Source organism: Humulus lupulus, chromosome 1, assembly GCF_963169125.1.
Source record: "Humulus lupulus chromosome 1, drHumLupu1.1, whole genome shotgun sequence".
NCBI lineage: Eukaryota > Viridiplantae > Streptophyta > Magnoliopsida > Rosales > Cannabaceae > Humulus > Humulus lupulus.
In genome coordinates this window covers 24,253,951-24,269,638 of record NC_084793.1, presented here as the reverse complement: position 1 = coordinate 24,269,638, position 15,688 = coordinate 24,253,951, and the positions used below count along the sequence as shown (strand labels likewise).

Here is a 15,688-nt window from a genome sequence, read left to right as displayed (position 1 = left end):
AACTACTTAATCCTCGTATGTGGTGCGGTGTAATAAATTTGCAAAAAACGGCACCGCCCACGACATGAAGACAATATATATGTATAACATGCAAATTAAATATGTAACTATGACAAAAGGGTAATACGGTAAAAACAAAATATATGACATAACACAGATAATCGAACTTTCCAATTATTAATATTTATTAATTTTATTTGTATAGTTATACGTAACTAAAATCCCTATACTATAGGTGTACAAACATTATCTATATTATATTATCTCTGTGACTCTGTGTGTGTTCTGCACAAATAAAGTTTGAATATTTGCTACAAAATCTACCTCTCTTTCTCTCTCTTCTTCTGTGAAACACACGTATACTCTCTCTCTCTATAAATATACACGCGTGCATTTGCATATAGAGAGAGAAAGTCAGCTTCTCTATAAAAAATAAGGAGTGAACCCCTTTCGAGGCCTCACTCCATTTTTTCTCTCCCTCAGAATTTTTTAGACGAGTGAAACAGAGAAAGAGATTGGCTTGAACTTGACGTTATTCTAATTTTATTTTAATTTTTGGTTCTTATTTTCCTCTGTTTCGCAACATTTCCCCTGCATTTAATTACACATTTTCAAGAAGAAGATTTTTTTTTTGAGACTGATCCGAAAACTAGGGATTTTTGGCTTATCTGGGAATTTTTTAGAAACGAGGCTATGAGGTTCAACGGTGAAAACCCAGTTGAGAAAGAAGAAGATGAAGAAGAACAGAAGGGTAGGGAAGTAAATTCCCTTCGAGGAGTTGGGTTTCATCATCTGCCACAGAAGCTCATCGTTGGCTATGCCTTAACCTCCAAGAAGAAAAAAAGCTTTTTACAGCCAAAGCTCTTGGCTTTGGCTCGGTATGTAATAAGTCCATATCCAATTTTTCAAAACCTTTTATGCCTATCTTTCTGTTCTGTCATTACATGTTTGTATTTTGCTTCTATTTATATATATATATTTAGTTTGTTCCCAAGTTTCCATATATGGGTAGTGAGAGCTTTTGGTCTTGTTTTGTAGTTTCATTTGTTTTGTGTTGTGTTGCTTTGTGGCCCAAAAAAACGGCTTCTTTGCAGTGGTGATGGTGGGTTTTGGGGATATGGCCATCTTTGTCTATTGTGCTTAAACATATTTCTCCTATTAACCGATCACTTTCTCAACGTAGATCATGAGGCATATTTGGTTCGCTTTGTGGGTATATAGAATCTTCTATAGTTTTGAAATTTTCTTAAATGGGAATATTCTACCATATATACCATATTGATTAATCTACTAGCCTACTATTTTGAACCAAAAGTCAATTCTTGGCGATGGGTTTTGTTCCTTTTTTTTTAACTATTCCTACTTTGACCAACATGATTGACAAGCTTATCCATGGGATTATTGCGTAATTTTCCTATCTATTTTTTTTACTAGATTACCATCTAGTAATTTTGGGGATGATTGTTTGTGTTTTCAGTCCCCATGTGACCTTAAAACTCTTCCAGTAGTAACTCTTTATTTTTTTATTTTTCATGCACTTGTGTTAGTGGGTCAGCTGCATATAACAGAAAGGCATTTGTATTGTCAAGCATTAAACTGGAATAATTTTCAAATATCAGCAGGAAACTGCATTTGCATTGCAGGTCTTCTAATTTTATACGATGCACAAACTAGTAGAAGTTTATGAAAAGAAATCCCATCTTTGTCTACTTGATTCTGTAAAAAATGGTTAAAAAAATGTATATTTTTGTACTATTTTTTTCTTTCCAATTTTAATAATGTTATCTGATATAGGGCTTTTATGATATTTCAGTAATAATTAATTTGAGCTTGACAAAAACAAAAAAGACGTATGTTTTTTTTAAGATACTTTGATAACTCAAGTTCCATCCTTTCTTGTGCTATTAATCTAGATACGTGACTGATAGATTATGTTTTCTATGAATGCAGGAGTAAGGGGATATTCTTTGTTGCTATTGATCTAAACAGGCCACTATCAGATCAAGGTCCCTTTGACATTCTTCTGCATAAGGTAAGGCTTGATTACTCTTTTAGACTAGACCATGATCACTTTTTGAGTCTCTTTTTATCTATAAAGCTTTTTTTATTATTTTTCCTTTTTACTGTATGATTTTGATTTGAGTAAACTTTTGACCCTTTTTGTGTTTCTTCTAGTTGTTAGGAAAAGAATGGAGCGATGTAATTGAGGTTAGTCAATTCTTGGTCTATGATACTTGTGCATCTCTTATTTAAACTGTAGTTGATTGTAAATGTGGTGCTGCATTTTCTTGTTATACAATTTATGATGGTATAAAAGGATACACTATACCCTTATAGTAATTGTGTGGACTAAGTGTGAACTAACGGTAATTCATAATTGGTTGTAAAGCCAATCTCCTAACCCTTAAAACTTATTTTTGTCTGACATAATTTGCAGAGTTTTTGCTCTCATCATCATGAATCTTGACCAGATAATTGAAATCAGTCCCCAAGTGTTGAACAAGTGAGGATTTACTTTCTGCAAGCAATGTAGATACCTTCTCTAGGTGTTGGTGAGCTTGGTTGCAAAAAGATGGCTTGCATTTCTTCTAGGATTTGTCTTATTTGGATTTAGAGGGTTTATTTGGCTAGTTGAAATTAACAATGGAGGGTTGATATATGTGTTTGATCTGTGATTTTTTGAATTCATTGATAAATCTGTATTTGTTTCCATTGATATGATTGCTATAACTGTATAAAAATGTCAATACATCTTCACACACACATGCCTGTTCTTTGCATTCGGCCATTATAAAATATTATCATTTCATGGGTGAGCTATATTAAAATTGCAAAATTATTATTTAAGAAGCATCCCCATTATCATGGACAGGTATATTGCAGATTAGTATGATCATTTTAACTCTTTTTCAGCCAAAAAGCTTTTTGTGGTTTACTGGCTTTTTGTTGTTTTGTATAAAATTAAAAACTAATTGCAGGGTTATTTTCTTGGATGTATAACAACTATTTTGTGACACTTTTCTTTCCATCATTGAAGGATTACAGGCAAAAGCATCCGGAAGTAACTGTTCTTGATTCTCCAAAGGCTATACAGCATCTACATAATCGTCAGTCCATGCTTCAGGATGTGGCAGATCTAGATTTGTCTGACTACCATGGTATGTTCTATTTTGAATTTTATTGATCTTTCTTATCTATTTTTATTAACTGAAACTGAAGATAGTTGCTGAAAGTACATGGTTGTAATTGGCGACTTGTCTTTTGCTTATGCTCCTAATTATTATGCAGGCAAGGTTGGCATCCCCAAGCAATTGATTATCACAGAAGATCCATTGTCCATACCTTATGAAGTTACTAAAGCTGGGCTAAATTTACCTTTGGGTACGGTAGTTATGTTTTTGGGTAGATTTTTCTGTTCTTTGTTTCAGATATTTTCCTTTGTTCTTGAGAACAGTTGGGTTTGTTTCGCCTGATGCTGCCATGTTCTCTGTCTAAAAGTAATAACCTAGATTTCTTCATTCTGATCTGTGTAGATCCATTTACTGTCTGTCTATCCTGACATGTTTTCTTGCTTTCGTTAAAGTTGTAAAGCCACTACTTGTGGATGGCAGTGCCAAGTCTCACGAATTATTCCTTGCGTACGATCAATTCTGTCTCTCAGAACTTGAACCTCCCTTTGTCCTACAGGAGTTTGTGAATCATGGTATGATGTTGTAACTGATGTATAGACTTCTTCATTTCCACATATGTCTTAGAATGATACTTATATTACAATCTTTCTTGTTGTAGGTGGTGTAGTCTTTAAGATATATATTGTTGGCGATACTATAAAGGTTGTAAGACGTTTCTCTTTACCTGATATCACTAAACGTGAACTGGCCGATGTTACTGGCCTGTTTCGATTCCCAAGGGTTTCATGTGCAGCAGCTACAGCAGATGATGCAGATTTGGAGCCTAGTATTGCTGGTGAGTATACTGATTTTTTTTTTCTGTTACAATGGTCTAAATAACTCACCGGAGATGTGTTATAACATAATGCACTATTGAGGAATCCATGTTTTGATTAGTATTTTGTAGTAGTATGATAAGGTTTGCACTGAGATAATTGACACTCTTTCAGTTGATCTAATGATGAAATTGCAAAGTTCTTTATTGAGTTAATGTGACTTGTATTATTGCAGAACTTCCTCCTCGACCTCTACTCGAGAGGCTTGCGAAAGAGCTTCGTCGACGGTTGGTAAATACTAATAACTCACTTGTTTACTTAAAATACCTTTGGCAACAGCTGCACATTGTGCCTTCCCTATGTTTTAATCATAAATCACATAATGTTGTAGGGTCTCCGGTTGTTCAATATAGATATGATCCGACAGCTTGGGACCAGAGATGCCTTTTATGTAATTGACATCAATTATTTTCCAGGCAAGTATACAAACCCTCTTCTTTAGAGTCTGCTGTGTATGTTCTTTTCCTCAAACCGAACCGAATCTCACTCCAAAATAATTGTCTTAAACTGTAATCTCCACTTAAATTTTTGACTATTTCAAGTCAAATGCAAGGTGCTTAATAACAAAACATTTGTTTGGATCAAATGCAGGTTATGGGAAAATGCCAGATTATGAGCACATATTTACAGATTTTCTGCTAAGCTTAGTTCAGAACAAGTACAAGAAAAGACCTTCTACTTAATGGGTCTGCTTTAAATAAGGTTTCTTTCAGGCATGGGCCCTTGTGGAGTTTGAAGAAGAAGAAGAATATCATCTTGTTTTAACTTGTGTAATTACTGACTGGTATGATGTGCCTCTCTCTCTCTTTCCTCAAGCCACTCAACTCCCACCATGTACAAAAAGATACCCATCGATCTAAAGTCGAAATCTTCTTTTTCTTTGAGATACTTTGTTCTGTCTAGACAAATGAGCAAAAAATAATCACCTTCATCGGTTAAGGTGATTCTTTCTTTCGTAAAGGATTCGACCTAGTGACTTGACTAACGGAAATTCAATAATTGATCAGCAGAGAGGGCATGTTTGGAAATTGTATTTGGTTTCTGATTAGGTTTTTGTGTTTGATGAAATAATGTATAACCTTATAAACCCGTTATGTTGGGTTTATAATATGTAGGCTTGATGCTTAGGTGGATAATAGGTTTATGATTTAACATCTACTTGATAATGATTAAAGCGTTTTATATTAACGCTATTATTGTTTCCAAGTTATATAACATCCAACTAGTGGTAAAGTAGCTCCTTTAATTGTTTGAATTGTAGTTCATCATCTTTTCTTGTTTTCAACACAATAATGCAAGAACGCATAAAAAAAAATTGAATATTACTCGCCCTTCACCAAATAATGCATAAATGTACAATGACATCATACAAGCACGTGGGTGAAAAAAATTAAAAAAAAAAAAAAAGGGCAAGAATTCTAGAAGAGAGCATAAATTACATGACAAGCTGTACATCTATAGGGTAGGCTATTTACATCAAATGACAAGTTTCTTAAGTTATTTTTTTAGGCTGAGCTATGTACAACAACATATGAACAATATATACAGTCGTGATGGAATTACCAAAATGGACACCACCTGAAAGAACCAAAGCAACCCATTAGTCCCGCAGTGCATTTTTATGCAAATATAACATACTTGTTGAGTCTTGAGGAAAGATAGAAAGCCCATTCCAATTATCCATATGCAGTTGGAATCAAGAAACGACAAAAATTAACAATTAGTGTAATGAAGGTGGGTTGAATTTGCACATACCCAACATAATTTTGACATAAATTTTCATGGGATGTTGCTTGGATGATCAACTTTTGAACTTGCAGTTTGACAGATAAACCGTGTTCTACTTCACGAGTATCTCCAGAGATCAAGGTATTGTGGTCTACTGCCTGCTGAACGGCATTGGTTGATGATACCGACGAGCAAGTGGAGAAGTCACGTCCGGTAAGTTTATTACTCATCCGAGCCATGACAACAACAGCCCGTTCGTTTAAGACCTCATTTGCATCACCAAGTTGGTTGACAGCCTAAAAGCACAAGGAACAAAATAAATAAGAGGCACAATAAAAGATATCAAAATTACTTGACACACTCAGATTCTCATGTACCTGAAGAAGTTCTCTTTCGCGAGCGCCCCGTTGAGGCATTTCTCTATTTGCAGAAGGTTCCTCACTATTCACAACGGCAGGAACATGAGTACTCGCAAGCATTGACATTTGTGGAACTTCATTGAAATTGAAAAGACGCCAATTGATGAGAGGATCGTGAACAAAGGCCTGAAAACAAATGAAATTGAAATATTTTAAATCACTGATAAAGTACTGCCTCAATAGAGAAGGTGAAACCACAACATTCTCAAGGGTATGGTTTCATTAAAATTGAGTTTCTAAATCACAACACTCCTGCAACAATAGTGTGTGCAAGCACATGGTACGCTAGAGCAGACATTTTCATGCACGGTGAGTTATGAAAGATAAACCATTAATAAAACTGTAGTTTTTTGAATAATTGATATTTTATTCATCAAAGAGAATTGCCTATTAATAGGCAGATTACATCAGAAAACTATAGGCTAAGCTATACAATTAACCTAGGTCAACTAATCTCCTAAAAATCAGGAATATACAATATATTAGGAAATAAGATAATTCGTTTTCCTTAAAAGAATTGATATCAAATAAATACAAGATATTTACATAATTCTACACTCCCCCTCAAGCTGGGTTATGTATATCAAACATTCCCAGCTTGCACACTAATTCATCAAAGACAATTCTAGGAAGGGCTTTGATAAGAACATCGGTTGTTTGAAGTCTTGATGGAGTATAGATAGTTTGAATTGTGGCACTCTCAATCTTCTCAATGATGAAGTGTCGATCTATCTCAATATGTTTTGTCCTGTCATGATGAACAGGATTTTTAGCAATACTAATAGCAGCCTGATTATCGCAAAGCATTTTTATGGACTCGCCTGCAAATAGACTTAGTTCACTCAATAATCTTTTTAGCCAAATCCCTTCACAAACACCTAGAGCAAGAGCTCTAAATTCTGCTTCAGCTGAACTTCTGGAAACCACTGACTGTTTCTTACTTTTCCAAGTCACTAGATTACCCCAAACATAAGAACAGTATCCTGAAGTACTCCTCCTGTCTGTTACGTTTCCTGCCCAGTCTGCATCAGTGTAGACTTTGATCTCTCTGCTATCACTTTTCTTGAATAGAAGACCTTTCCCAGGATTCATCTTGAGGTATCTTAAGATTCTAGTAACATCTTCCATGTGTTCTTCAGTAGGATTGTTCATGTATTGACTGACAACACTAACTGAAAAACCAATGTCAGGTCTAGTATGAGATAGGTAGATCAGGCGTCCAACTAACCTTTGATATCTCCCCCTATCTATTGGTGTCATGTTTTTTCCTAAACCCACTTTCTTGTTGGAGTCCATTGGGGTTGAGGCAGGTTTGCATCCAAGCATTCCTGTTTCCTTCAGTAAGTTTAGAACGTACTTACGTTGAGAAACAAATATGCCATGTCTTGATCGAGCAATTTCCATGCCAAGAAATATCTAAGATACCCAAGATCTTTAATCTCGAATTCCTTAGATAAGAAATCTTTCAATCTCTCCATCTCCTCCTTGTAATCACCTGTAAGTATTATGTCATCCACATAGACAATTAGGATAGCTATCCTTTTATCTGACGAGAATCTAACAAACAAAGTGTGATCTGCTTGACATTGAGTATACCCATTCTGAATGATTGCTTTAGTGAATCTGCCAAACCATGCTCGTGGAGATTGTTTAAGACCATACAAAGATTTCTTGAGTTTGCACACTTTGTCCTGATTGGAAGAGTTCTCAAAGCCCGGCAGAATGTCCATATAAACTTCTTCTTCAAGGTCACCGTTCAGGAATGCATTTTTCACATCAAGTTGGTGTAGGGGCCAATCTTTATTTGCAGCAAGGGATAACAGTACACGTACAGTGTTAAGCTTGGCAACAGGCGCAAATCTTGATAATCGATTCCGTAGGACTAAGTGAAGCCTTTAGCAACAAGGCGAGCTTTAAACCTCTCAATGCTCCCATCTGCTTTGTGTTTAACGATAAAGACCCACTTGCAACCCACGGATCTCTTCCCAAGTGGTAGACTTGTGATTGTCCAAGTACTGTTTTTCACCAAAGCACTAATCTCATTTTCCACAACTTCTTTCCATCGAGAATCAGTAAGAGCCTCTTGAATTGTGTGAGGAATCTGTATATTATCAATAACAGAGACAAACGCCTGATAGGATGGTGATAATGTTTTGTAAGATACAAAATTGCCAATAGGATGTTTTGTACATGCATGAACTCCCTTTCTCAATGCAATCGGCAAATCTAAATCATCATTTATTTGAACAACATTATCATGGTTAGAATTACTTAAACCTGAATGAGTTTCTGGAGAATGAGGATCCGGTTCCGATGCATGGTGGTCCTCCAGATGTGTTGTGTGCTCTATATCTTTACCAGATTTTTTTCTTCTCGTATAGACACGAATTTCTGGTTCTTGACAAGGTGCAAGAGCCATGGATGGACCTGGAGAGTTTTCAATGATTTGGGAACCTAAGGATTTAGGGGAAGATGAAACTTGATGTTCTATGACTTGAGAGTTGGAAGAATCCTCATGGTGAATACTCGGAATAGTGTCCCAAAGATGAGATTCACCTACATTCTCCCCCTGAATCTCAGATTTGTAGTAAGCATGATTTTCAAAAAATGTGACATCCATAGTGTTGTACATTTTCCGAGTTATAGGCGAATAACATTTATAACCCTTTGGATGAGAGGAATAACCAAGAAAAATACATTTGATAGATTTAGGGTCTAGCTTACTACGATTTTGAGAATGAAGATGAACAAAGGCTGTGCAACCAAAGATCTTAGGATTAAGAAGACTAATGAATTTCGTATGAGGGAATGATTGCAAAACTGTGTGACATGGAGTTTGAAAGTTGAGTACTCGGGATGGCATTCGGTTGATTAAATAGGTGGCTGTAAGAACCGCTTCTCCCCAGAAATATTTGGGAACTTGAGTAGAAAACATGAGAGAGCAAGCAACTTCTAAGAGATGTCTATTTTTCCGTTCAGCAACCCCATTTTGTTGAGGAGTATCAACACAAGAGCTTAAGTGTAGAATACCTTGTTGTGTGAGGTAAGGACCGAGAATAGAGTTGAAGAAATCTTTGGCATTGTCGGTCTTGAGGATTTGAATTTTAGTAAGAAACTGAGTTTGAATCATAGAATGAAAATTTTTAAAAATTTCACTTACTTCTGATTTTGATTTTATGAGAAACACCCAAGTTAATCTAGTATGATCATCGATAAAAGTTACAAACCATTTTTGTCCAGTTATATTGTTTACACGTGAGGGACCCCACACATCGCTATGGATCAATGAAAAAGGTTTGGAAGATTTATATGGTATTCTAGAATAGGTATTTCGAGTGTGTTTCGCAAATTGACAGATTTCACAACAAAAAGAGTTTGGATTTTTATTAATTAATAAGGAGGGAAACATTTTTGACAAATATAGAAAATTCGGATGACCAAGACGATAGTGCCATAACATAATATCACTATCTTTATTTGAAATAGACTGATTATTTAAAGAAAACAAACTGAATTTCTGAGTTGTTCTAACGGATGGAGTGTCATCTTGTAGGATATAGAGCCCAGAACACATCTTAGCACTGCCAATCATCTTCCCCGAATCCAATTCCTGAAACACACACAAATTTGAGTAAAACTTAGTCACACAGTTTAGGTCACGAGTAAATTTACTAATAGACAGTAAATTACAATCCAGTTTAGGCACATAGAGAACAGAAGTGAGAGTTAGGTTCTGATTTATGTTGACTGAACCAGAACCCTCAACCTTAGAGGATGTGCCATCTGCAATTTTCACTGTATGATGCTTTGGACTTGTGTGAAATTCAGAAAAAATATTTGCATCTCCTGTCATATGATCTGATGCTCCCGAATCAAGAACCCAAAGGTTAGTAGTTCTTTTATTGACAATAAAAGCTACTGAATGGTTACCTTTCATGGCCAACAGCCCTGTACCAGGTGTAGTATTCGGCTTTGCAACGATGTGTGACTGACTTAGGAGTTTCTGAAGTGCCTCTAACTGTGCTTTAGTGAACGGTGATGAATCAGATGTGTCCTCTTTTCCTTCAGCAGCAGCAATATTTAAAATGGCAGCGACATTCCCGTGACTCTCTGTCTTTCCATGATTTCGGCTTCCAATCAGCAGGTTTTCCATGAAGTTTCCGGCATGTTTCTTTGAAATGCCCAGGTTTACGACAGTGATCGCACCATGGTCGACCCTTCTGCTGTCCTCTTGCAGCAAGAGCAGATGACTCTTGAGTAGAAGGAAGAGGAGAAGCGCCCATCATGACCTTCTTTCTGCTTTCTTCATGTCGAACCTCAGAGAATGCTTCTTTGACTGTCGGAAGTGGCTTGATACTCATGATCCTACTCCTAACAGCATCAAGTTCCTTATTGAGACCATGAAGAAATTTGAAAGTTCTCCTTTTCTCTACAATACTCCGGTATAGAGTAGTATCATCTGTACACTTCCAAGAATAGGTTTCAAATAGGTCCAATTGATGCCAAAAACGAGCAAGAGTGTTAAAATATTGTGTGACTGTAGTATCTTCTTGGCGGAGATCGTAAAGAGCGGCTTCAATCTCAAATAATTCTGATGTATTATCAGAATGAGAATAAGAATCTTTGACAGCGTCCCAAAGTTCCTTGGCTGTCGAATATAAAAGAAAGTTTTCTCCTATATCATTATTCATTGAACTAACCAGCCAAGATTTGATCATGTGATTGTCTATTTTCCAAGTTTTATACTTTGGATCATCTGATTTTGGAGTCTCAATCTCCCCTGTGAGATATTCCTCCTTCCCCTTTCCACCGATATACATCATTACAGACTGTGACCATTGAAGATAATTATGGCCATTGAACTTGTGGCTGGTGACCAAAGAAACAACATCATTACTGTGAGATGAAGAACCGATTGATGCATGTGGATTAGAGAGGGTTGATGGATAGGAGGATGCATCTGAGTTTAGGCTTTCTTTTCCAGTAGCCATGGTGAAAGTGATGCGTGAAAAGATGAACAGAGGAGAAGGGCTGGTACGATTAGGGCAGAAAAGAAAGAGAAGGAAAAAAAAATATTGCGATTAAAACCACCCCACTCTGATACCATGTAGTTTTTTGAATAATTGATATTTTATTCATCAAAGAGAATTGCCTATTAATAGGCAGATTACATCAGAAAACTATAGGCTAAGCTATACAATTAACCTAGGTCAACTAATCTCCTAAAAATCAAGAATATACAATATATTAGGAAATAAGATAATTCGTTTTCCTTAAAAGAATTGATACCAAATAAATACAAGATATTTACATCATGCATATTGGAATTTATACCACATTTACCAGTCCTGGAGGAAACTGGAAAATCCATAATGTCCTAATTAAGAAGTTAATATAGTAAAAACAATAGAAACCATTTGTTACAAGAATACCTCCATCATGGCCATAACACTATCTTTATGCGTTCGTAGAACTTGCATCACATTTTCACAAGTAGAACGAAAGTTGCCCTCAAGCCCACTGACCTCCATTGCTTTCACAAGCATTCTTGTTAAGCGGAAGGGAACCTGCACTACAAATAACAAAGTGAGCAAACAATGTGGAGACCAAACAACCACAAAAGAGCAGCTTTTTCACAGTGATGACCTTCTCGGGGAATTTTTCACGATTCATAGAAGCTTCAAAGCAGTCCCCAAAATCAATATGCAAGATCTTCCCACTGTAAAACAAAAGAAAATTTAGACACCTTCCAAATCCTGAAGCAATGTATCCATCTTTTTTACCAATTGAAATGTACCTATAGCGGTGTAGCATAAGATTGCTTGGGTGACGATCACCTAAGCCAAGAAGGTAACCAACCTGAAATGAAAACAAACATGAAATATTACAGAAGTCCTGCAGACAAGTTATAAATTAAGTTTTGCTCAGGACAGAAAAGTTAGAATGTGATACTAGGGCTATGTTTGGTAGGGCTGAGTAGAGCAGAGGGTTTTTGCAAGAAAAAGTGGAGGCTTGGTAGGACAGAAAAGTGGAATGAAAAAATAATATATAGCATGAAGGTCCTGCCAATTTTAATCTTTGTAAATCGGAGAAAACATTTTGCACTATTTATCTTTTATTAAACAATAAAACACATAAATAATACATTTCAAAAATTTATAATTTCACTAAATACACATTTTCTTTCCTTACTGCGTAGCAAACAACCTAAAGAGCATTTTGCTTTCTATCACTTCTATTTTATATTCTTCCCTTCCATTTTTCTTTCCATATTAACAAACATAGTGCAATTGCCTGCGTTACTTTTTTTAAGGATATACACCAAAAGTTCAAATACCAGTTTTAAGGGCAGAAAACAACATCAGAACGTACTAGAAATCTGAATTTTTAGCTCTATATATGCAAGAATTAGATAATAAAGAGAGGATTGAAAAAGAGCAAGAGATAGTTACCATGCTCATGACAGCTAAACTTCTCGTATAGTTCGTTCTTCTCTCCAGCCATACTTCCGAAGTACGACTTTTCAACCAAAGAACCTATCAAAAAGCAGCTCCACCAACCTTAAGACAACATTCGAGAAAAGGACAATAAATAAAAAGTATATGCATCGTTCAATATTTATACCCTTGCAAGGTCATTTCCTTCTGTATTTTGAAGAGCATACTCAAACACTTCTACTTTTGCTATGAGGGGCAAATGGTCATAATCCGGTGCAAAACTTAACATAAACTTGTGTTCTTGATTCAGTGTGATCTGCAATCAAAGAAGCATTCATCACAACAAGCTAATTGCAGTTCTATCACACAGAACTTCCATGCACACTGCACAAGAATGCAAAATGAATTGCTCAAGTAACAAGAATTATACAAAAAACTTATCAACAAACCTTTCTAGCTTCTCTGTATTCCCTAATAAGATGGTGAAGGGTGTCACAATTTGGGACCCAGCCAATCAATCCACTGTTTGGAGACAATGGAATCACAGAATATCGCTGAATTGAAAGATCCTTCTCTGAAGTTTTTCTTGAATTTTCCAGTAGTGTATTTACCAAACCAAAAAGCTGGAGGACAAAAATATCAGTAAATTGAAAAGATAGCATATTATGGAAGCCTGCAACCAGTACATGAGAATTCATGATAAAAAAAACCAAATGGAAAGAAGAGACTACCTGCATGACCCGTTCATCTTGGCGTAAATCTTCATGACCCTTCAAAAGAAAGGCATAATCGTCACCATCACTCCCATGAATTGTCAATTTCCTTGGTCGCTGTTTAGATGTTATGACATTAAGTTGAGGTGCAAATGATGCAATTGTAACAACCGGTGAGTCTGTAATATGATATACATTTGTTTAGAAAACTTATGTGCAATAACAAAATATGGTCTTGAGAACTATATAATTAAATTTTACCAGCCCGGTATGTTCCCGGAACAGCAAGCTCCAAATTGCGACAATCTAACAACTCTGGGGAGACAGACTATAATGCACATGTAAAGAAGTTAGTGCAGCTACAAGTAGAAGTGGGAATATATAAAGAAATATACTCTTCTTACTTGCAAGTCGAGGGTCGTAAGACTTTGAAGCTGCTTATCTATCCGTCTAAATACATGATAATAAAGATCCCACGCCTAATTGTGCCATAGAGTGAACCATTAGAACAAGCAGTTATGGGGTGAAAAAATCACTACAGCATGTATTTTAAGTTTCTTATTCTGCCTGCTTTCTAGTCCTTCTAGACCTCAATACAATATAATATAAAATATTATATTACAAAATAAAGAGAATGAAGAAGTCAACAAACCAGCAAAATGTGTACTAGAAAATGTCAAGACCATACTCTTATTCTGCCCGGTAAAGGAAGTGTTTCTCAATGCATTTCCAGAACACATGAACACAATTTTCTTATAACAAAGTGGTAGTAGCACAAAGCAACAGCTTATGTTATTGTTATGATGATCATACTTCGATGAACACAGAAAATAAAGAAGCCAAAAATGATGCATCACAAGCTTCTATACCTGAGTAAGCTCAGCATCCTTCCCAGTTCTCTTGTATTTCATGCAACATTCATAGGCCTCAAGTAATTCACGCCGATATGCCTGAGATAACATCAAGGCAAAACAGTTAATATGGAGAAACTGATGCAATGAACTTTAATGAGGAATTAAAAGTCAAAATGACGAGACTTTTCAGATTTTTTTTAAAAGAAACAAAGGCCACATGTTCATGAGTGACCTCCTCCCAAGTTTATTAAAAATTCTCACTTATGGCAGAGGAAAACTGTGGTAGACTTTTCAGATTTATGAAAAAGTTCACTATCTATTTGTGCCTCAGAAATCAAGTCATCAAAATATTATATACAAGCCATGCATACTAATTATTGCTAGAACCAAAGAAAAAAGAGTTAAATCGATTTTAAAACCTCAATAAATGCTCTCTCTTTTATGGTGGTATTGGGCCTCATAGCCCCTTCCTCAAGCATTTCATGTAATGGCTCCAACACCTTTAACATTCCTTCAATGTTATGTTCACCAAAATATAATCGACTAGCTTCCTCAAGTGCTTCATGCCACATCTCATGCCAAAGTATGGCAACCCTGATTAGCTCCTGAGAAACAAGTTGCGCCTGTCCAGAGGAAGAGGGGTTCAGAACGATGAAGAACCAAAACTAGATTGACAATATTGCCTTACCTGATCTACAAGCACACCACTGTGTTGTCGAACTCTGTCAACCACTTCTTGAGCTGCCTGTTTGCGTAAATTACTGATGGATTTGCATGCTACAAGGAGAGGGTACATAAGAGCCTGCAACACAACCACGTCATGTTTTAATTCATCAAGTCTCAGCTTATAACTCACAAAAAAGTAATTGAAAATATCATTACAAGTAAAACGGAAATCAAAAGCAAACCTGGGGATGACTTTGTCCAATTCGAACCAATAGTGACTGTATGAGTTCCCTCACAGCATGGTTATTAGAATGTATCCGTGCAATTATTTGAGGCAAAACAACCAGCCATGTGTTGATATTAACAAGCGTAAAACCTTTTTGTAGTGCCATTTGGACGTCTGCAGTAGCTCCATGGTTGAACCACAATGTAAGAAGACGAAGAATATCCTGAAAAAGGTACAAAGACAATTAGTTGAAGTTGTAAGCTAGTAACGTATACATGACCCTAAAAGTGCATGGTAGTCTCATAATTCATAACACAGAAAAACATTGAACAGAGATAAGACAGCATTAATATTTTTTTTTTTTGCCTTCTTATTTGAAAAGAAAATAAAACTTTTCAAGGATTCAATGGCAGGATTGTTTGTTTTCTCCTATAAATTATAGGTTCTCCTTCAGTTTAATGAAATCAGAAAATAGAGCCTTTCCTCTCTATTGTCTTGGAATACTGAAAGTTGAATTATTTCCAACTTGTACAAATGAGACTTACTAAAGCTCCATGGAGGCATGTCTCAGAGCAAGTACATAACTGATTTTTTTGAAAAAGAGACAAAGGCCTTAGTCAGAGACTGACCCCCTCTCAA

The 15,688-nt window shown here is 36.0% G+C and overlaps 2 protein-coding genes across 3 annotated transcripts in view; one reads left to right on the top strand and one right to left on the bottom strand.

Annotated features, from left to right (window-relative positions):
• The first annotated feature begins 337 nt into the window (after positions 1 to 337).
• LOC133789200 (inositol-tetrakisphosphate 1-kinase 4) lies at positions 338 to 5,261 on the top strand. Of its 2 annotated transcripts, none has more exons than XM_062226968.1 (10): positions 338 to 878; positions 1,951 to 2,032; positions 2,176 to 2,208; positions 3,038 to 3,158; positions 3,289 to 3,381; positions 3,584 to 3,703; positions 3,790 to 3,966; positions 4,182 to 4,237; positions 4,338 to 4,422; positions 4,598 to 5,261. In XM_062226968.1, the coding sequence occupies exons 1-10, from the start codon at positions 694 to 696 to the stop codon at positions 4,687 to 4,689; spliced, it is 1,044 nt and encodes a 347-aa protein (XP_062082952.1). In that variant the 5' UTR covers positions 338 to 693; the 3' UTR covers positions 4,690 to 5,261. The 2 variants fall into 2 exon arrangements, with proteins under 2 accessions (XP_062082952.1, XP_062082955.1); XM_062226971.1 differs by lacking the exon at positions 338 to 878 and adding an exon at positions 2,438 to 2,503.
• A 50-nt stretch (positions 5,262 to 5,311) lies between these two features.
• LOC133789191 (serine/threonine-protein kinase TOR) overlaps positions 5,312 to 15,688 on the bottom strand; it is a 44,338-nt gene continuing 33,961 nt past the window's right edge. Inside the window, exons 42-57 of the mRNA XM_062226957.1 lie at positions 15,066 to 15,272; positions 14,846 to 14,959; positions 14,577 to 14,780; positions 14,173 to 14,253; positions 13,708 to 13,782; positions 13,565 to 13,631; positions 13,322 to 13,482; positions 13,040 to 13,213; positions 12,778 to 12,906; positions 12,606 to 12,689; positions 11,951 to 12,012; positions 11,800 to 11,872; positions 11,586 to 11,720; positions 6,112 to 6,279; positions 5,762 to 6,030; positions 5,312 to 5,584 (exon numbers count right to left, since the gene is read on the bottom strand). Coding sequence (XP_062082941.1) covers positions 5,566 to 5,584; positions 5,762 to 6,030; positions 6,112 to 6,279; positions 11,586 to 11,720; positions 11,800 to 11,872; positions 11,951 to 12,012; positions 12,606 to 12,689; positions 12,778 to 12,906; positions 13,040 to 13,213; positions 13,322 to 13,482; positions 13,565 to 13,631; positions 13,708 to 13,782; positions 14,173 to 14,253; positions 14,577 to 14,780; positions 14,846 to 14,959; positions 15,066 to 15,272 — 2,022 coding nt within the window. The 3' untranslated portion in view covers positions 5,312 to 5,565. The remainder of the gene's footprint in view (positions 5,585 to 5,761; positions 6,031 to 6,111; positions 6,280 to 11,585; positions 11,721 to 11,799; positions 11,873 to 11,950; positions 12,013 to 12,605; positions 12,690 to 12,777; positions 12,907 to 13,039; positions 13,214 to 13,321; positions 13,483 to 13,564; positions 13,632 to 13,707; positions 13,783 to 14,172; positions 14,254 to 14,576; positions 14,781 to 14,845; positions 14,960 to 15,065; positions 15,273 to 15,688) is intronic.